This window comes from Centrocercus urophasianus, unplaced genomic scaffold (genome assembly GCF_019232065.1).
Source record: "Centrocercus urophasianus isolate 14NV4802_14NV808 unplaced genomic scaffold, USGS_Curo_1.0 seq_12, whole genome shotgun sequence".
NCBI classification, from domain to species: domain Eukaryota; kingdom Metazoa; phylum Chordata; class Aves; order Galliformes; family Phasianidae; genus Centrocercus; species Centrocercus urophasianus.
In genome coordinates this window covers 38,849,869-38,875,758 of record NW_024884364.1, presented here as the reverse complement: position 1 = coordinate 38,875,758, position 25,890 = coordinate 38,849,869, and the positions used below count along the sequence as shown (strand labels likewise).

Genomic DNA, 25,890 nt, shown 5'->3' with positions numbered 1-25,890 from the left:
GAAGGAAGGAAGGAAGGAAGGAAGGAAGGAAGGAAGGAAAGGAGGGATCAAACAAGAACCTACTAAAGTAGTTTGAGGCTGCCATTTTAATGGGATTTGCACAATCTTCAGGGTGGGAGGACAGCATGGGCAAAAACCTCAGAAAGAAATCTTGGTTCTCACCTCTGCACAGATTGATTCATTCAGTATTACAGACCAAGATCCTTTTAAGATTTTCCACAAGTGAAGGATAACAGGTTGACGTGACCAGAAGCAAGGTGATAAATCTTGCTGGCTTGCATGTGCCTTCAACTGAAGTAAATGGGACTAGGATAGGCAAGGCAAGCAATAACTGCACTTACATTCCGGTGCAAACATGAGTGGACTATCAGGGAGGAATATTGATTTTCCATGGCTGGAATACCTCTGATCTTCAAGTGGCCTAAAATATCCCCCTCTCTTCCTTGGTCTTTGAGGGTCTTATTTCTTTCTTGGTCAGGCTTTTGTGGGCAGTTAATGTCACATGTGAGAGTGATTCTTAGTGCTTAGTAATAGAAAATAATTTTCTAGGAATTACTCTTCATGGGGAAAAATAAACAATACTGATTGAAATGTAGTTGAAAGGCTAATATTTATTGCAAAAGACATTGAATTATTATAATGTGCATATACAAATTATGTCTAAATGGCACTGATGACGCACTGGAACAGGTTATCCAGAGATGTGGTGGATGCTCCATCCTCGGGAGCATTTAAGTTCAGGTTGAATGGGGCTCTGATCATCCTGATCTAGCTTTATGCGTCCCTTTGTATTGTAGGGGAGTTAGAACTAGATGATATTTAAGGGTCCGTTTCAATTCAAATGATCCTATGATTCTAAATCAGTGGGGCATTAAGGAATGAAATTTAGAACCAGTCACTTCAGCGGTTTACTCTGTAAGCAGGAGCAACATGAGCACAGTAACGTTGTACTCAAACACAATTGATGATAGCATGTTTTCTGCTATAGAAGTATCAGGAGCTCTGCGAGCATCAGAAACAAAATTACCCTCTGAGGTTAAATATACAGAAATGAAATGCACAACAATGTAGCAATACTTTCCCACAGGTATTTATTTTCTTCTCCATCCATTAAGGAGGCTGAAGATAAATATAAACCAGATTTTTCCCATATTGGAATCACAAAGTTCTTTTCTGGGAAAAACATGGATGGGAAGGCCATGTATAATGTAATAAAACTAAGGGTTAAGGAATAAAGTCAGGTTTTAATGATCTAAACTCCAAATGGAGCTTCATTTGAACAGGAAGATGATTTAGGATCTGGAGATCATCTTTATTTCTAACTTATGGCTCAAGCATCTTTCTAAACAAATAAATCATCTGCAATGCTCTTTAAAATACAAATTCGCATAGGTTTACATGCATATAGACTTCCACAGGGTATAAACCTGCCATCTGAAGTACAAACTGGAACTGCCCTTCTACAAAGAAGAAAACAACAATCCTCCAGAGTATGAGATTAACATGCTAAAATATAAAAGCCTTCGTACTCCCTTTTGAAGAGTCCTTCTTCCTTGGGTGAGGAAAACTACTTTTGTGTGTGTGTGTACAAAATATATATATCAATTTTGCTTCTAGTGAAATCTGCGAAATTTGGAGAATGCGTGAAAATAACAAAGGTAGGAAAAAGCCACAGAAGCTTGTAGATTGATCAGGCCCTGACAATCTATCTTTCTGTATCACTCTCCCCCACCTTGAGCTTGCAACACAACGGGACTCTGGCAAATTGCGATAATCTCCTTTAACCCTAATCACCATTTTAATCAAAAGAGGTGGGGCCGTCTGGAATTCATACAGCAAGGTTAGCCCTGCAACTGTCATTCTACTTGCTAAATACACAGAGTATGCTGCTAAAAGGTTGAAATGGTTCTAACTTTTATTATCTTCACAAGATTACTTTCCAGCATTAATATTCGACAAGTAAAAGAAAAGAAAATCATGATATTGTCTGCTCTGAAGTCTTAGAAATTTGCTTGAGTATGGTGCATCTGTCACTAACTCTGCTCTTAAGAGAACCCTGGGGAAAACAAAATGTTGTGATTCACAAAACTGCCCTGACTAAAAACCTACCTCATCTGCACATTAAATTCCACTTTGCCTCTTTCCACCCCTTTCTTTCCCCCTTATGTTAGGTTATAATGTTTCTCACTTTGTACTCTATTTGCTTGTTTAATTACTTTCTCCCCACTCTATTTTTAAAAAGCAGTAGTATGACTGTAGATTGTACAACAGACAGGGAGAAGCTTGTATGAAGAGAAAGAAAGAAAGAAAGCTTCAAGGAGAAAGAGCAATGAGAGAAACTAAAAAGAGCATCAAGGAGACTGGAGAACAGGAAGATTAAAGGAAAAAGCTTCAGAGAACTGTGATTTTAAGCTAGAAGGGATTCAGCAGCTGTCATTAAAAACCTGCAGCTCTGCTTGAGATGTATTGATCGGACTATTTCAATCATTCTGCACAACTTACAGGTTCCTGCATACAGAATTATAGCAGTGTCCACTCAAGAAACAGTATCTCAGCTAATAAATATTTGTTTCTTAAAGAGGTGACTACCCTATATTTCTTCCTCTCTTCCTCTCCAGAAAGGGATTCTGCATTTTGCATATTCTACTCATCTTCTCACTGGTAACATATGAGTACATAATACTCTTCATGCCAAAGAAACCAGAATTTACGTATTGTTATTTTCAGTAGTGCTGTTTATACTTACAACTCTTTAATAATTTATTTCCTAGAATGAATATCACTGCAGGGCAAATAAAGATAACAGAGAGGAGAGTATTTGTATCCAGCAAGTACCGGACAGTGGTAACCATTTCAGCAAAAACAGTAAGTGAAGAACATCACAGGACTATGGACAATTGTAAGAAGGCATGTTTCTGTGTTTTTGCAAATTGTACCCATGTACTGATACATAAAAGATACTTTCTAAAAAGCAACCCCTTGTTCTGGAAAGTAATATTGCTTAGACACTCCTTATTTTCATAGAATGGCCTGGGCTGAAAAGGACCACAATGATCACCTAGTTTCAACCCCCTGCTATGTGCAGAGTCGCCAACCACCAGACCAGGCTGCGCAGAGCCACATCCAGCCTGGTCTTGAATGCCTCCAGGGATGGGGCATCCACAACCTCCTTGGGCATCCAGTTCCAGAGTGTCACCACCCTCTGTATGGAAAACTTCCTCCTAACTTTCCACATGAATCCACACTTTTAAAGTTATTTCACTGTTCCTAATCATATAGGTCCTTTTAAAAACATTGCACTCCAAAATGTGCTAAGAGGGCAAAAATGAATGGGATTTGATTCACATCTCATATATACTACTGCTCTTGTAAGATTTTTTTCTTTATCATTTCCTCTTACATATTAGAAGCTGTTGTTTCAGTTTAATCAACAAGTAATTACTTTAGGTGTGGGGCAGAAGGGAGAAAGGCAAAAATGAGAAGACAAGCACAGTCATAAAGCAAAACCCTCCCAAAGACTTCTCATTTCACATTGCCTTCTTCTCTACGTGCATGAATGACGTTTCTTTTCTGATGTGACTGTTGTAAGAATCAAAATCCCTCAGCAACGAGCCTGCTTCTTCTTTTTATTTTTTATTTTTTTTTTTTAAATAATGCTTGAAGCTTAACAAACCTTCGTGGAAAATAGAATACTCTTAATTATGAATAAATTAACTAAATTAGTAACATGAGATGGAGATGCAATTAAGGGACTGTTAATTGAAACTGGAAACACAGCTGTATACAGCTTAGAGATGAATCACACCAGTAATGACGCAGATGTTTATAAAATGTGATTATGTTTAGCAGGAGCGCACTATTGAAATTCCCCAGCCTATTCTTACATTGTGTCGCTGAAATGGTTTCTAAACCCATGAGCACCAGGATCTCAGGGATGGCAAATTAGGCTCCCTGGATATGTGAATTAGTGTTGTCTGAATGTCAGCAATTTAATTCTCCAGCTTTCAAAGAATGTAGACATGGAGCCAAAAGCAAACATCTGTTAGTTATATGCTCATTCAAAATAAAATATCTCTGGCAAGCTACAGCCTGTCTGAATGTGAGAAAGACAGTAAAATACAGTATCTCCAAGCAGTTACACTGCTGCGTGAATCTACTGATCATGTAAATAATACAGCCTGGGAGCTCATGAAACCTACTTTGCGCACAACTGTGAATACCCCTTTTCAGAACTGTTCCTCCAAAGAGCTAGAAGGAGCAGGAACAAATGACATTTTGCTGTCAGAAGGAGTAAGGATTGATTAGCTTTCTAAAAACAGCAAATCAGGATTTTTATTCTTTCAGCTTTTACGTTTTTCATAGGATGCTCTTCCATACAGCTGTAATGAGCTTTTCTTCTGGCACCAAAAGGCACAAATGTTGCTCATGGGGCACACGGGGAAATCTGAGCTACACAAGCTCAGCAGAAGCAACAGCATGCCCAGTTGTGAAGGCTGGCAGAGTAGACTAAGTGAGCAGCAAACCACAGCTTAGCTCCCACAGGCTGAAGTCTGCCTCACACCTCTTCCTGAATGACATATGACAGCATGAAATGGTAGGTTTGAGTCTGTCATTTGTTTTCTGGTTTAAGTTCACAGACTGACAACATAGGTTTTACAGCATCCATATTTTCCTTACATGTAATTGCACTTTTTAATAACACACCTAACAACACTATAGTTCCTGTCCCAAAGCCCTTCCACATACTACAGCTACATCAACAAATCACTATTAGTTTTGTGTCAGGGGCTTCAGCCCATATAACAATAATTACAAGCACAAATGTGCATGAAATAGATGTATATTTTTTCCTGGTCCCCATTTCTATGGAACAGGACAGATCCTTATAAAATGCAAATGTTCAAACTGTCGTAAAATAAAAAGACTGGTATGAATTGCACAAAATCAACACAATTGTTGTTGTTGTTGTTTCCAGTTCAATTGAACTTTGTAAGCTTCACAGAAGGGGAAATCCTTCTGATCCATAAATGAACACTCATTTAAAAATGTGTACATCAGGTAGTTAAAATAATTTGTAAAATTATGTATCATAACTTTGGGCACACTAAAATTATTGGTCCTGGCACTGACAGATATCACAGGCTTATCCCATCTGTTGCGGGAATGACTGAGGGTGTGGGGCACAGTGTTGAAAAGTGGTTGTGATAAAATTTAGACTCATCTCTGTCTTCCAGATACACTATTTGCTAGGAGCTGACCTTCTACTCATTGATGAAGAAGGATTAAGTCTTGACTTTTTCAGAGAAAAAATTTGCATGGCTTCTGCAACAGACCAGACAGGTCTGATAGTAATTCACATGTCATTCACAGCTGAATAAAGTTATGAAGGCTTTATGAGAAAAATGTAAACCCTTTCTCTTTAAAGGTAATCCTAGCCAGCCAGATTCTGGGATATATTGCAGCCAGCTATGACAACTGATGTGCAAACCAAATTCAGTTATCTTAGCTCTTGGGCTGGCAAAAGTACAGACAAAGTCAATTCAGGATTTGAAATGTGATGTTTTGAGATAAGCAACTGGAATGCTGGGATACACATGAAATGCAAAGCTATTTTATAGAGGGCACATTCTTCAGTTTCCTCCAAATACCTGAAATCCCACTGCACTGCTGAAACAGTGCTGTAGCATTAGCTTTATGTCAGATATGTAGGACAGAACTCACTGATTTTACAGATTAAAAAGAGTCATATGTGAGGGAACTGGGAAGGAAAGGAAGCACCACACTTGAGACCAATATAAGGAATTGGACCATTTGATCATGCAACAATATCTGACACAATGAAAATACTATCTGCAAATATAGATTCAGGCTTATTGTCCTAGCTTGACCGATACAAATTCTTCATGCCACTATTTTTTTTTTTTTTTTTAAACAAACTGAGCTATGGCAGAGAATCAACTTGGAACATGTAAGAAAATGAAAGAAAAAGGCTAATTTTGTCTTGAAACTAGGCACCTGAGGATTCTCAAACAAAACGCTATGCCCTGAAGAATTCATTTTCACAACATACGATTTATATGTAGCTATGATTCCACAGGTACAAAAGAAATAACAAAATACTATGAATAAAAATGAAATTGTATGCTTCAAGTCAAGAATCATAATTGATACTGTTTGTTCTTCAACTAAGGGGTACCTTTCTAACAGTTGTAAAGTATACTTTATTCTTTATTAAGTACACTTTCACGCTTCTATAAAGTCACAGCAAGTACAAGGATCAAATGGGTCAGATGAGCTGCTGCAAGCAATGATTACTAAAATAACTCCTTTTACCTGTGTTGTCCCACATGGGCACAAATTTGGAATCATTTTATAAAAACCATTTGCACACAAAACACGTATGAGGAATTGAGCTATTTTAATTCTAAAATGCCCTCTCCTGTACAGTTAACGTACTATTTATTACAAGACTTCCAGACCGCTCAGAATTTTCCATGTAAGGTCACAACACTCATCTTTACTCAAGGTACGATGAAAACTACAATGGCAGTTTCAGAGGGCACCTTGTGAAAATATTCTGTGAATGACATGCATACCAATCAAGAAAGGCAGGGTTTAAAGCCATGTCACAATTTAACGCTACTGACATTTTTAGTATTTTAACCACTATTGTTGATAGCACTTTCTAAAATGGCAAAAATATCTTTCAAGTTTTACCAAAGCAAAAAGACATAGAATACATAGCACACAGTCCTGCGTAGCCTGAAGACTGTGAAAGCTTCCTATAACCTGAAAGTAGACAGCCTAACATAAAAATATCTGCAGTAATATAATACGTAATTGATATGGCAAAAAGACACAAAATGACTTAACAGAGGGAAAAAAAATTGGCTAATATAAACCTTTTGAATGAGAAATTTGTGTATTTTTTTCTCTACCTTAGGACTTTAAATCTCTTTAAATAATATTTTCTTTCTAAAAAATCAGAGCATTTCACAGAAAAGAATAAGCAAAAATGGGGAAAAAGAGGAGTACTTTTTGCATTCTCCCTCTTTAAAATCTTTCAACGGTACCTTGGCACCAGAGCCTGGAATCTAAGTGGTTTTATACTGCTTCCGCTCACATTTAGAGAGTGGGTCTTTACATGGCAGCTCTTAAACTCTGTGAAGGCTCTATCTGCCACAAGCATGTTCCTTTGTAGATCCTCTTTAACCTTGCTTCAAACCAAGCAGGGCTGAGTGGACAGACTATCTGTGTCAGCAGAGTACATCCCCTCCAGGCTATGGAGCTCAACCACAGACTGTTAAGGCTCATCATCCCTCTGGTGTCAGCAGAAAGCTGACAACGAATCCTACCCTACCCGACACTACACAGTCCTGTCCTGCTCTGTTCTGTTTGAAAATCTAACCGACGAATTATGAGCGCTGACAGTTGATAAGATTTTGGCAAGGAAAAGGAGCTGTGATATGGAAGTCAGGTTCGGAGAATGACATAATTGCAAGGTTCATTCTGGTTTTGTCCTTGTATGCTTTCACTGTTCTGACTGCTGCTAGCTTTGCGCACTTCCCAGCTTTTCACCCTGAATAAGCTCACACACTCTTATCTTAAAGCAAAACAAACCAAACCCCCCACACATTAATGCTCATATTAAGCAGTCTGAACATAGCTGAATGGAATCAAGTCACAACACCTAAAAGGGTGTTGAAAAAAAATCAGGCCGACTTCTCTTTATGCTGACAAAAAATGAAGCAGTCTATGCGATTTTTACATCTAAGGTAAACACAGAGCTTTAATTGTTCAAACGTAACGTCCACTTTCTGTGTCAAAGGAACTTTTACAGAAAAAAAGTATTTTTGAGATGTTCAGAAATTATGGTTCACTAATATTGAAGAATACAAATATTCCCATCTTCAGTACAGTTACAATGGTGACTAGTGAATAAGTTAAAAAGCTAAATACTCAATCATTTCCTTATAACTACTTGATCAAAAAGCAACAGAACTAGTGTATGTTGGTTTTCAGTTAATACATTTTTTACAGTATCGTAACCTCAATTTTGCACAGTACCCTAAATATATTCTGGTGTGACTCATACAGATGTATGCTGCCAAACATAATCTATAACTGCTGACAGGTGGAAGTATATTGCATAAGTTTCATTTTGTAAGGAAACAAGACTAATGGATATCAAATACTAAGCCCATTCTCTTCCTATTATTTATCCAACAACCAGATAAACCAGAAATCTTACACAATATAGGACATATGCAAAGATTCTACAACAGGATAATAAATCAAGGTTGTCCATGTAAGACATTTTATTCAAATTCCTACACTTTCTGTGCTTGTCTTTGTACTTACAAACCGTGTATGTCAATGTTTGTTCATTTTTTTAATATCACATATAAAAACACATATGTACAGGAAAAAAACATAGCAAAAGAAATTTGAATATGGATATGAAAATATGAAATAGGGTAAATCATTGCGCATCTACTTGGTTCTTCAAAACAAACCTTGAAAGAGGACAAAATCTCAAAGTGAAGGAATCACAAAACTTTGAAACGGATGTATGTCCCGTAACAAAAACACCCGCTGTTTCAACAAACCGAAATTCATCACATAGAACATCACAACTTTGACCTTTTTTTTTTTTTTTTTTCCCAGTTGGCATGGCCTGTTGATGATTATCATGCCTATTTATAATTCTAGACACATCCTTTCACTGACTGCTCTAAACATGCCACGAAGAACAATGATGATATCCTCCTAATTTATTAAGGAAGCTTTCCAGTTTCTGACACACATTGAATCCCAATACAGATAGCTATCCTTTCTCTACTTGTTAGCATATAAATAAATAAATAGAATCCATATGCATATTTATGCAGACAAACATTAGACAAAACTGAGCCATCAGAAATGAAAAAAACCAACCGTGGGTATATGACTTCTAAAGCCAAGCGGAATAGCCAATTAAATAGAGGCCATGAAAGAACCACGACAGCTGTGTGTTTGGTAGAAATTCCATTTGTCGTGGAATATACAAAACAACATTTTTACTTAAGAGTCTGATGGAAAAACTCAACTTCCCAAAAAGATCAAAATCTCCCTCTGCTGGGAAGAGGGAACCTGCAACTACTACAATAATAGTTTCAAATTTCAAGATTGAAAAGAACTATGATTGCAATGCCTTATTAGTCTAATAATTATAGATGAGCCTGAATTTTGGCCCCAGAAAATGTTGTCTCTTGCTTTCATCAACTATTTAAAATGACATTAATCAAAAGACAGTTAAAAACAGAGGAAAAGCACACAAATGAAAATCAGTTATTAAAATGAACAAATAAAATGAGAAGAAGAACTGCTAAGATGATAGAAACATAATGAACACACAAATCTGAATCCTTATTATATGAAACTTTCATACATATGTGACTTTTTCTGTCTCTTGAAGAGGAAAAAATATCTGCCTTATTACTGTTGACTCATCTGCCACTCTATTTAACCACTTTTAATATAGCCTTAGTTTATACTTGCTGCTTTATCTGGAGTAAGTAGCTTTCCTTTTAATAATGTTAGATGCACAGAACAGTAGGGAAGATTTTCCACACAAGCACATGACTACAACTTTCATGTATGAGATTCACATACAGTGACTGTCAATTTCAAAAAGTGAACTATAAATAACTAGAAGAGGGGTTTTGTTTGTTTCTTTTTCCTTTGGACAAAATGATATGAGAATACCCTTAATCATATTCAAACCTTAATGACGTGATAAGATCTAAAGAATATCTTTTGAGACCATCACCATGCTAAACATACATATATTGGAACAGGCTGCCCAGGGAGGTCACGGAGTCAACACCCTTGGAAGTGTTCAAGAAATGCGCAGATGTTGCAGAGTGACATGGTCTGAAGCGGTCACAGGCATGGGTTGATGGTTGGATTAGATGATTTTATTGGTCTTTCCAACCTTTATGATTCTACGATACATTCTATGATTCTGTGAAAATCTGGAAAACTTATTTCAACAGTGACAGTCATGAATGAACATTTTGTTTATGGATATGTATGGTTGCTACTTTGCTTCTTTTTTGAGGATTTTTTTTGTTGTTGTTGGAGAAAGCATGGAAGAGAGATGAGAAAGAATCCTAAATTTAAACTCTGTTATAATAAGTCAGTGCTGCTTTTAACTTACATTTTGATGTAACTTGCTTGCCCTGGTGCCCATCCACCTGTCAAGTGAGGGGTGGGAACAGAATGACTCAATTGTTTGGAGATTCACTGGATCTGAATGAAGACTGGAAGGCACATATCATTTGTATTTGTTGGGACCTTTATATTTGGAGGCCAGCAGGACTCTGACACTGTCACAACTCCACATTTACTTCAGGAAAATAAGGATTTCCCTTTTTGCTTTTAAGAACATAAGTGGTTAGATTTAAAATAATCTTTCTCAGTAACTTGAAGCTAGGTTTCCTGTGACATACTGAGGAATTCTGTTTGTGTCAGAGATTTTGCCTACAAACCTCACTGCACCGTCTTTGACCAGTGACCTCCTGGTCTGCCTTGAGGGGCTGCCTAGCAGCGAGCTGGGGCCTGAAGGCAGCTCTCCCTTTGTTGAGTGTGCAATAATGTCCAACAGAGACAATCCTGAAATTTAAAATTCTGCTTGCTTCACAGTCACTTGTAGTTACACCCTCCTTAACGTACATTTTTTTCTAGGAATATTCCTGTATACGTTGACAAAAACAGAACACATAAAAGGGGAATGTATAGGAGGGGATGGAGAAGAATAAGGAAAGGGAGAGGGAGAGAGAAAAAAAAGTTATAATCAAACTGAAAACCGGAAACACAAAATACAAACCTATCTTGGAAATAGACAATTTTGTAGGACACACAAAAAATCATTTCTATCTTTGATTTCCTTATTGCAGGACCAAAATTTCAAATTTCTTTCATACATACTTAAGCCTGACCCTAAGACAGAACATGTAATACTCTAAGAAGTACCCTCATGAGTGACTGTCAATGCAAACATCCACTAGACTTTATATGCAGAAAACAAATGAGCTCTGTCTCTGTATCTGAAACTCTGTTCCTTTTTCAGGTAGAAAAAATAAATTATAGGAACATAGATCCTCTTCTTCCCAGGGGTCACATATTGGCCTTTTATACATGATAATCCTTCAAAATAGCCTACATTTTTTCCCCTCAAGATGTGTTTGGAGTTGTACTGGATTGTTTTCACCTTGCTATCCAATAGCTTCCAGAGTACATTTAAGTAAATATGAAAGAAGACAGTAAACTGCAAAACTCCAGATTACCACCAGTTCTATCAGCTCTAACATCCCACTCTGACATACTGTCTCCAAGGATCTAACTTCACAATGCTTCCTGCACTTGTTGGAAAAAGAGCGTATTATCTATGAAATGTGTGTCAACAACTGGTTTCCAGCATATGCTTTAAAATAGTCTACAATGTCAAGTTGGCCCGCTGCCTAATGCTTTCTGAAAGATAACAACAAAATGCTTATATCAGACTTCCTCTCAGATTTGTTTGACTTTTTCACATACTATATGCTCTCACTCTGAAAAATCTTCCCATTTTCCCTTTTCCTAAAGGAAAATGAAGCATATTTCAGCAAACCACTGGAACTTAGTTATTTTGTTAGCTAAAAGAAGGTATTTCTCTATGAATTGGCGTATTGAGCTAATTAGCTGCTGTTTTTTGGAAATACAAGTAATTTTTTCACATATGTGGATAAAAATTAGAGGAACATTTATTTTATCTTCTAGATTTCTGTTCATCTGCTTTAATAATGTTACCTTAAGCCTCCCCTGAGAATGTAAAATAAATCAGATACTGATGAGCAAAGATCAAGAATTATCTTTTACTTAAACTCGCACTCTCATGGCAAGCTGCTGATTTATGAAAAAAGTAGAAAAAAAAAAAAATTCCGCTGTTAATATTTACATTAACTTCGATAAACTGGAGATGTCACAGAAATGCAAGATTCATTTTGGAGAAGAATAAAGAAATAATAATCTCTTTTTGACTATTAGACTTGGCAGTACCCATATCTTCTATTCATATGCAGGACAAATACACCATAAAAATTTAAGTAACACACGGATAAGTCACTTGAAAGATGTTATCACATGACATATTTTGCAGCAAGATTTTCTAAATATTAATATTAAAAGGTAAATAAACTTCCAAGTATTTTATCCATATGAAAATTCTAACTGTCTGAAAAACTGGCTTAACTGATTTTACTTCTGGATAAAAGAATCCAGAAATTAAGAGAATACATTAGCATGTTTCACAGAATCATAGAAGCACAGAATGGCTTGGGTTAGAAGTTACCACAAAGCCCACACTGCCTCAACCCCTGCCATGGGCAGGGCTGCCCCCCACCAGCTCAGGCTGCCCATGGCCCCATCCAACCTGGCCTTGAGCACCTCCACAGATGGGGCACCACAGCTTCTCTGGGCAGCTGTGCCAGCGCCTCACTGCGCTCTGAGTAAAAAATTTCCTTCTAACATTAATCTACATATCCCATCTTTTAGTTTAAAACTATTCCCACTGTCCTTTCACTGTCAGACTGTGTGAAAAGTTGGTCCCTCTCCTGCTTTTAACTTCCATTCAAGTACTGGAAGGCCGCAATGAGGTCTCCCCAGAGCCTTCTACAATCTGAACAAGACCACTTCCCTTACCTTTTCCTAAAAGAGGCGCTCCAGCCTCCGAACACTTTTGTGGCCCTCCTCTGGATCCATTCCACATTCCTTCTCTCCTGTAGCCTCAGACTTGGACACAGTACTCCAGATGGAGCCAAATGAGGGCTGAGCAGAGAGGGACAGTCCCCTTCCACTCCCTGTTGACCATCTCTCTTCTCATGCAGCCCAGGATATTGTTGACGTTCTAGGCTGCAAGAGCACACTCTTGGCCCATGATCAGCTTTTCATTGTCCATGACCCTCAAGTCCTTCTTCACAGAGCTGCTTTCAGTGAGTCTGTACACATATGGGATTGCTCTGAGTGCAACAACTTGCATTTGGCCTTGCTTTTTTCACTTTTTTTTTTATAGGAATAGCCTTGCTGAAACTGCTTTTCCAATACTGACCTCTTTCCTCTTTCATTCCTTTGGTGACTGTTTAGTGCCCAGGGAGAAAACAACCACATAGAAGAAAAATAAATTAAATGCAGCATAAAGAAAGCAGTCACAGGAGACCTACCTGTAGCACTTTCCACCTTGTGTTCAGGTCCTCCAGACAGCTGAGAGTGTATGGGGAGAGCTGAATATCAGGGGGAGCGAACCGGTGAGCCAGCTCATTGACTTGATGCACTTTCTCTTTAAGGGGCACCATTTCTGCTCGATAAACCTGTACAAATTAAATACCATAAAAAAAGATAAGTGATAACTTCCAAAATGATGGGGTCTGCTACCAGCTGATTAACAAGGCAAAGGAGTTCCCTGTCAAGCTGAAAGGAAGGCATGTACCGACCTTCAGAGAGATAACAGTCATCTAATATACTTGCTATGAGCTCTAGGTCTAAAGGGTAGGGTCCAGCATTTCAGGAATTGGTAGCAATTTGGAGCCTTCACTATAATTTCTGGCTAGTTAAATTAAATCCCTAAGCAGAACACCCACTGGGCTGTGCACTGTAGGGCATGCTTCTCTCTGTCTCATTGTTTACATGTGCACAGCATGTGTTCCTCAGGATGGACAAATGCTGTTTAACATATGAAAGCAGAGGAAAAACACTTCTCAATTTGAGTGAATAAAAAAAGAAAAGAGATGCTAAAACCCTTGCAGACTTTTCTGCATTTATGATCTTATCTCGAGTATCTCATGCATTATGAAGAGAGCAACTCTTATCTAACATTACCAACACCCAATTACATATAAATATAAAACACTGTCAGAATAAATGGAAAGCACCTGCTGCAAAAAGCAGTTCTGGCAATACAATATATTCTAAGGCAGTTCCTGCATTAAGCCTTGTTCACTTGCTATTAATTTCTATGGCCAAAGGATCACACTTCATTGTTCAGGCAAATCACATAAGCTTAAGCATAAAAACTGCTTGTTTTTAAGCATGTACTGAAGTATCTGGCAGATTTCAGACCAGTTATTTCAATCTGAAATGTTGATTTGCAAATACTAGTATCACCTAAGGTTGACACAAATGACTGTAAATCAACCATTATATCCGAATTGAGGTGAAACACAAGATCTGTCACGATTAGTCAACATCTTTTAGTGACTACACCTTACTTTACAAAGAGGGAATGCTTAGGAACAGAGGTAAGACATAAGAAAACAAAAAGAAATCACAGAAATCACAGAAATATATGGAAAATATGAAAACCTGTCCCCTCCCCTATTTGAGAAGTTATTTCCTTTTTAATTACTTTTTATTTTTTTCTGCTGTATACTGATTTTTGCAGTGATATGCTAATTTTTCAACATAAAAAAATGAAAAAGCTTTTTCATCATCTTTAAAATTTACATTATGCATTCTATTGCTATTCTGCCTGAGTTTTTACTAGCACTTTCATTAGTTATACAAATCAAAATGTAAGAAACAACAAGTGAATGTTAGTCAATGCAATTAATCTTACCATTTAAAACTGAAGACAGAAAAGAAAAAATCCATACAAAGATTCAGTATGTGATATTGTCTGATTAAAAAAATCAACGACTGTAGCAATACACTAAACAAACCTTCCTGTGGACAAACAGTTCACCAGCCAACATACACGATTCTCAAGCTTGGTTTTTATTTCTGCGTTAGAGACTGAAATTTACTAGGAATTCTTTTTAGAAAAAGAAAGAAATAGTAATCATTTTTATATCTCGTATAGTACTTTTCAGCTATAGAGGCAGTAATTTGGAATTTCTAGTTGATTCTGATTTTCATCAATATGATTGAAATGCTTTACCGTAATATTTATATTTTTAATATTTGGTTTGCATAGTGTAGGACTGATTAACTTTTCTATTATTTTTTTCCTTCTATACAAAGAAAACGAAACCCACCACAGGTTTATAGCAGAAAAAAATTGCAGAACTATAGAGTTGGCAATTTAAAAACAAATATACATGGTGAGTCATGTTCCACTATCACAAGGAGAGACCTATTCGAACCTATTTTGAATTAAATAGCTCAGGGTGTAAATGAATTCTCAGTGTGAACAGCAAAAGAAAAAACAGCCCCAAATTATTGTCATTATGACTGTCCTTATGCAAGGAAGGATTTCAATGGTATGAGATGCTGTAGGTGGTAGATTGGATTTTAAATGATCCATACTGTTCTGTTAGAAAATATTTTAAAATGCTTTGGAAAATTAGCTGTAGAAGATATAGCACAGATACCAGCCAAATACCACAAGTCTAGAACCTAACAGTGGCTATAATCAGTCAGTAGACAAGGTCAGCTCACTCAGTCCTATCTCTGAGAGCACCTGGGGGCTGCTCTGAAAGTAATGCCTCCCACGATGCCAGAGGCAGATGTTGATGGTGTGTCAGTAGAGGTTGAACCTTCCCACCAATATTCCATTACATTTTCTTGCCATGTGACAGATGGCAGCAGAGGGAGTCTGACACATCGTCATTTGCCATGGAAGTGCACATGAAGCAAAGGTATGTTATTCAATTCCTCCACGGAAGAAATCTCAGCCATTGACAATCATTGCCATTTGCTGAACATTTATGGATACCAAACACTGGATGTGAGCACAATGGATGTGAGCACAGTGAGGTGGTGGGTGGTGCATTTCAGCAGTGGTGACAGTGGGTCACCTCCATTGGTCCAGATTTTTACAAGCACAGCATGCAGGCTCTTGTTCATTAATGGTGAAAAGGCATAGCTCCTGGTGGCTATTATGTTGAAAAACAATGTTTTGTAGCTGGGAATTTGCTTTATAGTTATTGTGCTCTTTGTACCTGCTGTAATTTACATGGAAATAAATGGGAGGCATTACTTTTGGAGCAACATTTGCATATTTACTTGGGGAAGAAGGGGAAGGCAAGAGAAAGCAGAAGCTTCTCCGCTCCTTGTTCTGCTCAATTTATGCTCAAAGATACTGGAGCCAGAAGTTCTATTTGTTTGTCAATCAGATCTTGATGGATTTCTCTTACATTATCTATTTGATTTTTGAACATAAAATATAAGCATCCAAAATAGTCTATAAGCTCAAACTTTAGGTTGAAGAACCACCTTCTGCTTTTTTTTAAACTATTACTTAAGATTTTTCTTCACTCACTATATAGTCCCCTTATACTCAGTAGCAAACTAAAACAGGCGTTGAACGAAACGCAAGCTTTTGCGATCAGACAGCATGAATCACATTCTAAATTGCAGTGACTAAGCTGAGATTTTCATAAACTATACTGGGAGACCAGACTGCTAGCTCATACATAGATGCCTACCTGGCAGATACAAAATAACACAAGACATATCACATTCCTGATCTATTTATTCTGGTTTTGTGCAGGAGGTTTCCATATTTTTGGTTCACTATGCTTTTTTTAAGTGGTGGACTGGATCACTGCCTACAATCTACAGTCTTATATCATAGTATAATGATATTTTCTGCTTTACCAAGAATTCCTAGCATTTGATTTGGCATTCTGAACAGTGCTGGTGCTTTCAGAGAACCAGGGCTTACAATTTCAAGATCTCTCTCATGAGTGCTTAAAGGAATGTTAAAAAGAACTAAATGAGAACTCATTACTGTGCATATAAAGTTGGGATTCCTTTCTTTCACGCATTGCTTGACATTTATCAACACTGATTTTCACTGCAGCCACTTTACTGCCAGTCAATACTGAGGAGTTTTCTATAGCTGTTTGCAAACCATCCTTACCTAAAGGACTTTAAGTAGGTTTGTATCATCAACAAGATGTGTCACTGCATCATCCATTCTCTTTACAGCTCCTTTACACGCATACGGGACAGAGTAATCCTTCCTGAGCACAAACTCTTTCATCAGGCAAATGAACTGCTCACCTATGACTTTTATTTTCCACCTTTAACAGGAAATAAGTAACCCACATCAAGATTTTCACCCCTATCCCACAGAACCTAGATTCTTTGATGACATTTAAAAAATCTTTTGGAATCCTGAAAGGCCAACACCCCTTTGTTGATATGCTCTCTGTTTCCTTCTCAGCACACCTACTTTTATGAAAGCTATGTTGTCTCTTCTACAATATGCTTTTTCCCAGATGCCCTGGTCTGCAGGCCTATAGACCTGACTAGATGCATTATTTAGAAACTTTTATCAAATTTGCTACTTTCCATTCCTCAAAATAAAATTGTTTTAAGCAAGAAAATACTATTAGTAATTACAGTTATTTCATTATTTTATTTCTTTAGTACTCCTGACCAGATAGGTATCTGGTTCTGGTGATGTGGCCACCTCAAACTTAACATTTGTTCTTTGGATCCTTTTTCTTCAAATATCTTTCTTTATATACTCTTTATACATTCTGTTAGCCCTCCTACCTTTCTAGGTCTTCTACAAGTTCATTTAGAAGGCATGGATTTGTTTTCAGCTTCCACTGCAGTGTCTTCACGCTGCCTTCAAATTTTACTCTTTTTAATTTCTTTTAAACTTGTTTCATCTGCATGTAGTTCCTATTCTGAAAACTGAAAATCACTGTGGTAGATGGTTGATCGTTTTTCATTTTGCTTTGTTTTAGTCCTACAGACATGCTGATTATTAGTTCATAACAATCCTTATTATGAAAGCAATTTGTTTGCTATGTTTGCTCCCAATTTGTGGCCACCTTGAGAATTTACTCCATGAAGAAGCAATTTTTGACACTCAAAAGGGGAGTCTACAAAGCATTCCCTATCATGGCATTTATTATAATTACTTTTCTTGCAATCTCTTACCAGTTATTATCTCTGTTTCTGGGGCTGGAATTTCAAATCCCAAATGATTTTAGGTGATTTGTTGATACAATCAATTCACCTAAGTGATATGATTGCTAACTTTCTTAAAAACAGCATTATGCCATTTATAGCAGATATCTACTCTTTCTTATCTTTGTAATTTGTAACTTGGATGCTACATAGTTTCCTATTTACTTGTTTCTATTCGCGTTCTGATCACTGCACATTGTATTTCTGTTTCAAACCAAATTTTTTCACTCTCCCATCTTATCTCTTTCTCTCTGGTGTTTTTAATCCCAGATGATTACAATGAGTGATATGCTTTCCGTGCTTATGTATCTCTTGAAGCCTTTTACAGACCTTTTTAGAACTTAAGAGCCAGCAGATTGGTTTCTTACTTATTTGAGATTATGCAGAGTAGCCCCTTTTCCTCATTATTTGCAGGTAATTTTTTGTGCACGCTGCATTGCTTATGCTGTGAATATCCTCTTGAAAAGTAAAAGACACCAGACAGCACACTTTCTAGAACAGCAACTCTACAAACAAAGATTTGGTGATTTGCTGAAATATAATTTTGTTTTATTTTAAACGTCCTTCCTTCCATACTTGCCATACATGTCATACTGTCCTTTTGTGAGATTTTTGTTTGTTTGTTTCCCATTCTATTTCCATTTTAGTGGTCCCTAACATACAGAAAAGCACCGACTTCCTCTTCAGAAGCTGCTGAATGTTCAGAAGGGAGCTAAAGATAGAAAAGTCTACATCTTTACACTTAAAGACCACATCAATTGGAGATGTCTTTTGTCAGGACCATGTAAAATATATGTTTTTGTTTAGAATTCATAAATTGGTTCCTTGAAACTATGAAAGGAAATTCATGCATCATTTGAGTAGCAGAGGAAATATACAGTGAACGAGCTCATTTCAATCACAATAGAGATATCATATTCTTTGCTAGCATCAGGGAGTTCCCATCACAGAAATCAAAACTGAAAATTCAGAAAGGAATATTGATTATACAGTGCACGTTTTCAATTTTTTTAACCTCTTTCTCCCTCAGCCACATGTGCAACAGCTGATAACAAGCCAAACACAGAAGTCATGAATCCAACCAAAATTAAATCAGGAGCCTGTAACTTCTGGCCCCCTGGAGTTAAGGGAATAGTGTGACTAATTTCCTCTGTGCCACTTGGAAAATACACCCCGAAGAGGAAGGTTATTCCCAGAACAAGACTCATTCCTCACGCAAATAGAAAAACTGAAGTAAAATGTAAGCTGGATTTCATTTATTTTTTGCTACTATAAATTGGTAATGCTTCATTCATTTTTCTTTCTCTTACTGAACTGTTTCCTACTGATCTCAATGGCTATCATATAAGCTTGAATGTGGTCCAGAAAAGAGAACCTCAATGCCTTGTCAGAACAGACTGCACCTAAGCTGCTGTATTGCAAGCAAGAAATCATCCTTGCTCAACATTCACCATATCTATAAAAGGAACACAACAGCATGTACAAACTAACTCATATTCTCAATAGCACTTAGTTTATCTGCATTTGTTTTAAAAATTATACTCAGTAAACAGAGACCATCTAATAATTACTTACTTGCAATCATTATACAGTCGTTCAATAATCGCAGAGTTGAAACAAGTAATTGAGATTTTCAACTATGATTTTCAAATCTAGCCACTATTCTTACAGTTTCCTACTTATCTGAAATATTTATGGGAATAGATTTACTTTTTTTTTTGTTACTTTTGCCTATCGAAGGGCCTTAACAACACTTCAACTTCAACTTATGTTTAGGAAAATCTCTGTGAGACATGTACACATTTATGCAGGTTTGCTCTGAGCACAACAGGGGAAGTCAGAAACAATCCTGAGGACAGTTCCTCCTGGTACATGCAAGACTTAAGAAGACAGTATACCCTTTCACTGAGTTTCTCTATGAGTTCACTCATACAGAAGTGTGTCCCATTAGCACTAGTCTGTGCTAATCCTCAGTTTTCATAACCAGGAGAGAAGATGGAGAAGGTTATCTGGCAATGTGCTGAACATATGGGATGTCTTAGGGAGAGAAGTTCTCAGGTGTCAAATACACGTGTGGTCTATGGGGGTTTTACACCAGCTGCAGCTAAATCAGAGCAGCATAGTGAGGTGCAGTCCTCTTATACCTCACCCACAGCAGGTTCCAGCACTGACATTTTTCTCCCTTAGCTCCATTACGGTTCAACCAAAGAAATATCCATGTAGCAGAATACATTTTCTGGCTTGTATTTAAAGCATTTAAAGGTGGAACAACTCTCACATCATACCTGCGACAGTTGAACAGTTTCGTGTTCGTTTTTTTTTTATTAAAAAATGAATCAGCTTCCTTTCTGATAGGTTTAGTGTATACTGATTCAAATTTTAATGAAACCTGAGATTGTCAGCTGCTGGTCCAATTTGCTGCACTTAGCTTCCTTTTAAATTCACATTGTATTTTTATTTGATTCTAGCACTCCTGGGGACCCACACTGTTGAAACAAAATGGATTTTGGCTGATTTGATTTTCCATATATTGTTGTTATAAACCGAGAAGTGACCAAGCAAAAACGCACCAGAGAAAAATATAAATGCTTTTCAGGGATAAAACCGGTTGAAATAAAACACAGAAGGGGAGAAAGAAAATCAAATGCCCTTTAGTAAGAATATGAAAATTTGAATATAATAAATAAATAACAAATATTGTATATTGATTTTCTAAATTTTTAAAATGAAAAAGCCAGAGGAGATTCAGAATAATATCAAGAAAGATCTCTTTACTGTGAGAGTGAAAAGGAAAACACTGGAAAAAGCTTCCTGGCAAAGTGGTTGGTGCTTTGTTTGTCAGTGCTCAGAAAGCATCTGGTCAAAGCCCTCAATAGTATACTTTAGTTTAGCCCCAAAGTGGTCACACAGTTGGACTTGTTGATCTTTCTCAACTGTAGAGAATCCACTTTAGCAGGGAGTTGGTCTTGATGATCACCAGAGGTCCCTTCCTACCCCTACAGTTCTGTGATTCTATGATCTTTGAAGGTCACTTCCAGCTGTATTTTTCAGCTAGTTTATTATATGATCAGTATATCTAATTTAATAAAAAGAAATATATATGTATAGATCTATCATGAAACACGTCCCTTTGTAATGATCAGGGCAACTACAAACTCTTATCTTTTAATCAACAGCTGATATGCAGTTTTGCAACCCTGGATCAGAGACAATCTGTGGTTAGGACTAGTCATTTATTCTGAAACATTGTTTTCCACCATGGAGAGTGAAAGTAAATAAGCAAGTTTAGCTAATAATTTGTGCTGTTAAAACTATAGCCATGACATGGCAAAGTGTCTGTTAACAGTTCTGCTCCATTTTTTCACATAATCGAAGCCAGTCATGCTGTAACTCTGTGACCAAGAAGCCAATATGGCAATCATGAGATGGAGTGCCTAGGAAATGTGAGAAGCCTGAAGCATTTCCAAGTGTAATCTGAAAGTCTAAGAGAACTGCATGGAGAACACTGAAAAAATGTAGGAATTTTTATGAAGGATTTTTTTCCTACAGTGTGATTTCATTCAGCATCATTAACACTAAAATCCCTTGAAAAGCTGTATATGCTCAGGTCCGTGAGGTTCAGTCAAACACACTTTTAAACTATTAATAACACTTTATCAGCCTTTACTAGTTGACTGGCAAACAATGTATGAGTATATTAAACATAAACAAACGTAGAGGGTTGAATAACCCATGTTCCTTACCTAAAGCTCTTTCAGGCAACAGAGGCTCATAGGAATTATCTTTGCCCTGACAAAACAGCTACTGCAAAGTAAATCCCTATTGTGCTGTAAGGCAGCATGCTATTTTAAAGGTAAATATAGTATTTAAGAGACAGGAAAAAAAGAAAAAGAAAAAAAGAGAAAGCAGCTTATAACAGGTTACAACAGTTGTATCATGATTTTACAAACCACCTCCAGCTTCTAGACATCAGTAGGCAGGCCTTGTACTGCAAAGCTCAGGAAGAAAAACGTGGCTTTCTGGCACGGCCATAGAATAGCCAGTTTAGACACTACTAAGACACAGACTGTATTTTTACACACAACTAACATTAAAACAATTCACATGAGAAGCTTCAAATCCTCTTCCCCTCTTCTCTAATAAAAAGTATATATAGACTACTTTTAGTAAGGAGCACAAAGCGTTTCACACAGCTTATTGCCAAACCATGTTATTAGAAGTCCATTCAATCTTTAACCTCCATAGGAGTGCAGATCACACAGAATGAAGTGCTTTGGTAAAAGCTATATTTTCCATTTCTTGAATTAATGTTGTAACTTGGTGAAAGCCCAAGTCAAAATGTTGAAGTGGAAATTCCTGGAATTCTTTATTCTAATGAGAACATCTTCAGTAGTACCTCAGAAGGGAATTAAATTCTAAAGCTAGATTTTAGTAGAGTGTAAGCTAGAATAATTTACTTTTTAGGCTAATGTAGGAAGAAAGAATGCTTAAATAAAATGCTAAGAAAGACAAAGAAAGAAAAGAAATAGTTCCAAGAGTTTAAAGCAGCAGCTTCCTGGACATTCAGGCTGAAACCCTTTTGGATGGGAGGCTGCATTGCCACATCTGCAGGGAGAACAGTGGCTCCAGCTGAAGCTGATGAAAATTGTCATTCTTAATCCTCCAGACAATTTAACTGTACTAAAATAAAACAATTTGCAGGTAAAAGCCTAAGAGAATAAAAATAATTTGAGCTGCATTGCTGTCTGGACAAATTAGTTTCACTGATTCAATTGCCATATTTGTAAATTGGGGATAATACTACTTCTATTACAGTCCCAGAAAGAAGCTGAGAAGATTAACTCACACTAGCTGGAACATAAGAAGCACTGTAGGAGCACTAAGTAGCAATTATCAGGGCTTATTATGGGTTAACCTTGGTTGAAAAAATGAAATAAAATTCTATTAGGCTTTAAATACATAAACATTAAAATGAGAAAATTACAGTGCTGCATGTCACTGATAAACATTCCAGGCAATCTAACATTCATTGTATTCTCTACTTCAAGCAGTGCCTAAATTTCTACTGTGTACCAGTGTATGAGCTTGATAAATTGATTTTATTCTGCTCATTGATTTACCAATGTAATAGTAAAATTATCATTACAGAATCTGGATACTTGGTAGGTACAACACCTTAGTACATCCTTATCGTCCACAGTTATGATGGGAATAGGATAACTAATGCTTTCAAGCAAAGATTTCCACCAAGTGAACATTGCTCTGTTTAGAAACATTGCTGCAGACCTCTTCAGGGAAAAAAAAAATAATCCTCCTCACAGAAAGCAGACAGCATTAAATTGCACTTCTAGCATTCCTTACTCCTGTATTTTCCTCACGTTTCTCACAGAGCTTGGCTCTGGTTACATTCATTCTAGAATGTTCTTTTCTCTACTTGGAAATGTGTCCACAGCAGATGAAATGTGGTTGATCAGTAGGACACAGGAGTTCTGCTACATTTGCTGCTTGAAGATACCTTTGCTCCCTTTACCCACCCACTTCCCTGAGCCACACTGAGTTAGGGAAGCCTAAATAAAATGGTCCTTCAGTAGAAAGAAAATAATGTTACTGATATTGTAACTTTTCCCCCCCTCTTTGGTCAGTGTTTACATTTCCAAGCTATAGGGGAAAAAAAAGCCAACAAAAACAAAAACAAAACCAAATAAGCAAAAAAAGGCTTTGGAATAGAATCACAGAGCATATCCAATTTAATGTCAAGTCCAGAAATGTTAATACTTGATTATCAGATCAGTGGCTGTATGTGCTGTGCTTATATGGCAAATGGGATAAAATAAAACGCTCTGATAAACGCAAGAGGTCCTGTGTATGTTATCTGTGCCACTTTGGGTTTGGAACATCAGTGCTTAATTCTACTTCTAAAAGATCAAGTCCCATTCTTATTCTGATAAACTGATAAAGAGCAATCTCTTAAAAATGTTCTGGTCTGACCTCGATTCTGAACTTGAGAGGCATAAAAAGGCAGACAAGTCTTTATACATGTATTAGTCACTTCTCTCAGCAGGCTATCAGGAATCGAGATCAGAGATTACCAACACTTAAAAAGTCAAATTCTGCCTGCAGATGTGGACGTTGAGCTCCCAATGAAATCAGTAGGGAGAGTTCATGCAAGGCAAAATTTGAGACTAAACGAAAACTGTTGTGCTAATAATAGCTTGTTCTACCAAAGTAGGCTGCAGGTAGAAAAAGATTTCTGTTTTTTACCAGTATCCTTTTTGCTTCTTTAGAGCTCAGGATCTTTTCTACAGTTAACATCAAGGAAAAAGTTTACATTATTTAGCCCAAGGGCCCTAAGTCAAAGAGAAGTTGTTTCTATTAACAACTTCACTGACTGATGCACTTATGCACATTAATTTTGGAGTGGGTATTTTATCCAAAATATTATTTACTTTGATCTAATAATACTTCCCTTTCACATAAGAAAATTCATATTTTCCATACAAAAAGCTACATATTAAGATACCTATTACAAGCTAATGCAAGAAAAAGCCATTCAAAAAATAAGATACTTGTCATTAAGATACAACACATGGAAATATCAGTAAGATTGAAGTTAATTCTGCAACAGATTAGGCAAGGTATGTACAGTGATAATCTGGAGAACTTTGGAAGATGGTTTTCAACTGTCGCATACACACACCATTATGCAGATACACAGACATACTCACAAGCACCAGTATAGATGTTTGATCTGAAGATGCAAGAAAAATCTGTGTGGATGCTAAAAAGATTCGAATTATGTAAAGGTTTTTGTACTGTAGGGAATATTACAGCTCCCCTTTTATCAACCAACAGATACAAGCATTTCTCACAAATGCTCACAAAATGACGATGCAAAAATACGATTAAAAAAGGATAGGAAATGCTTCATTTGAAATGCATCATACCATTGTCTTTAAGCTTCTCTGTAAATCTGCTTCTTTTCATTCTCCTTTCAGCTGAACATCAGTCTCTTATCTTTCACAATTACCAGCAGACTTGATTTCAAAGAGTTCTTCCTGAATAGTTTTTGTTTTCAACTCTAGCTAGACTGCATAAGATGCAAATGTACGCATGTGAAGAGTGAAACTGCTCAAGTGAAATCTGCTGCAGCTGGAGCCTAGGCGCTGGTTCCTTCCTAACACATTCCTTAGCTCCAAGGCACTGTAGCTTACACTCGTCATTCTCAAAAAATGTAATTAAAGAATACTCATTTTTTGTTTGTTTCTTTATAGCAAAGCAACATCAGTGTTCTTGTATCTTTAATGATGCTGCTGTTTCTTGGTATGTATAGTCAAGCACAGTCTTAATTTTATAAGGCTATTCTAAGATTTCAATTCTCTGCCGACCCATCATTTTCATGCCTATCTTACGTAAGAAAAAAGAAAAAAAGGAAAGAAAAAGAGAAAGAAAGGATATTGTATTGGGATATTGCTCATTAACATAGGTAGAGCAATATGGTAAAAATTATATAATTTAGTTTCCATAAAACATTCAGTATAATTAAAGTAGCAGCACCTAAATCAGAAGAGATCAGAAAATGATAGCTTTTTATTGCAAAAGGAGTCTGCAGAAGGAATGATGGTTTGCTTTACCCATTCAAAATGAATTTATTTATTCATTGTCTTATTTATTGCTATAGCAAACTCTCCAATCTTTTGCGACTGAATTCAAAGCAACAAAATAAGACAGATGAGACATTTATATTTAACTTGTACCAGTTATATATTAAATAACCATTTGTGATTACATTTCTTTTCATGTGAGAAAATAAATTCACAAGCTGTTAAGACTAAAAGACTACAGAACACAGTCGATTAACTTCCACCGCCTACAAACTGAGAACTATAGCAGAACTAACATAAACTGCTACAACTACCTGATGAAATACTCCACAGCTTTTAACGCAAA

General features: G+C 36.8%; 1 protein-coding gene across 14 annotated transcripts in view; it reads right to left on the bottom strand.

Moving 5' to 3' along the window:
* Positions 1–25,890, bottom strand: part of DMD (dystrophin) — a 979,751-nt gene that overhangs the window by 146,777 nt on the left and 807,084 nt on the right. For all 14 annotated transcript variants that reach the window (XM_042811110.1, XM_042811098.1, XM_042811099.1 and 11 more), the window contains one exon: positions 13,242–13,388. In XM_042811110.1, coding sequence (XP_042667044.1) covers positions 13,242–13,388 — 147 coding nt within the window. The remainder of the gene's footprint in view (positions 1–13,241; positions 13,389–25,890) is intronic.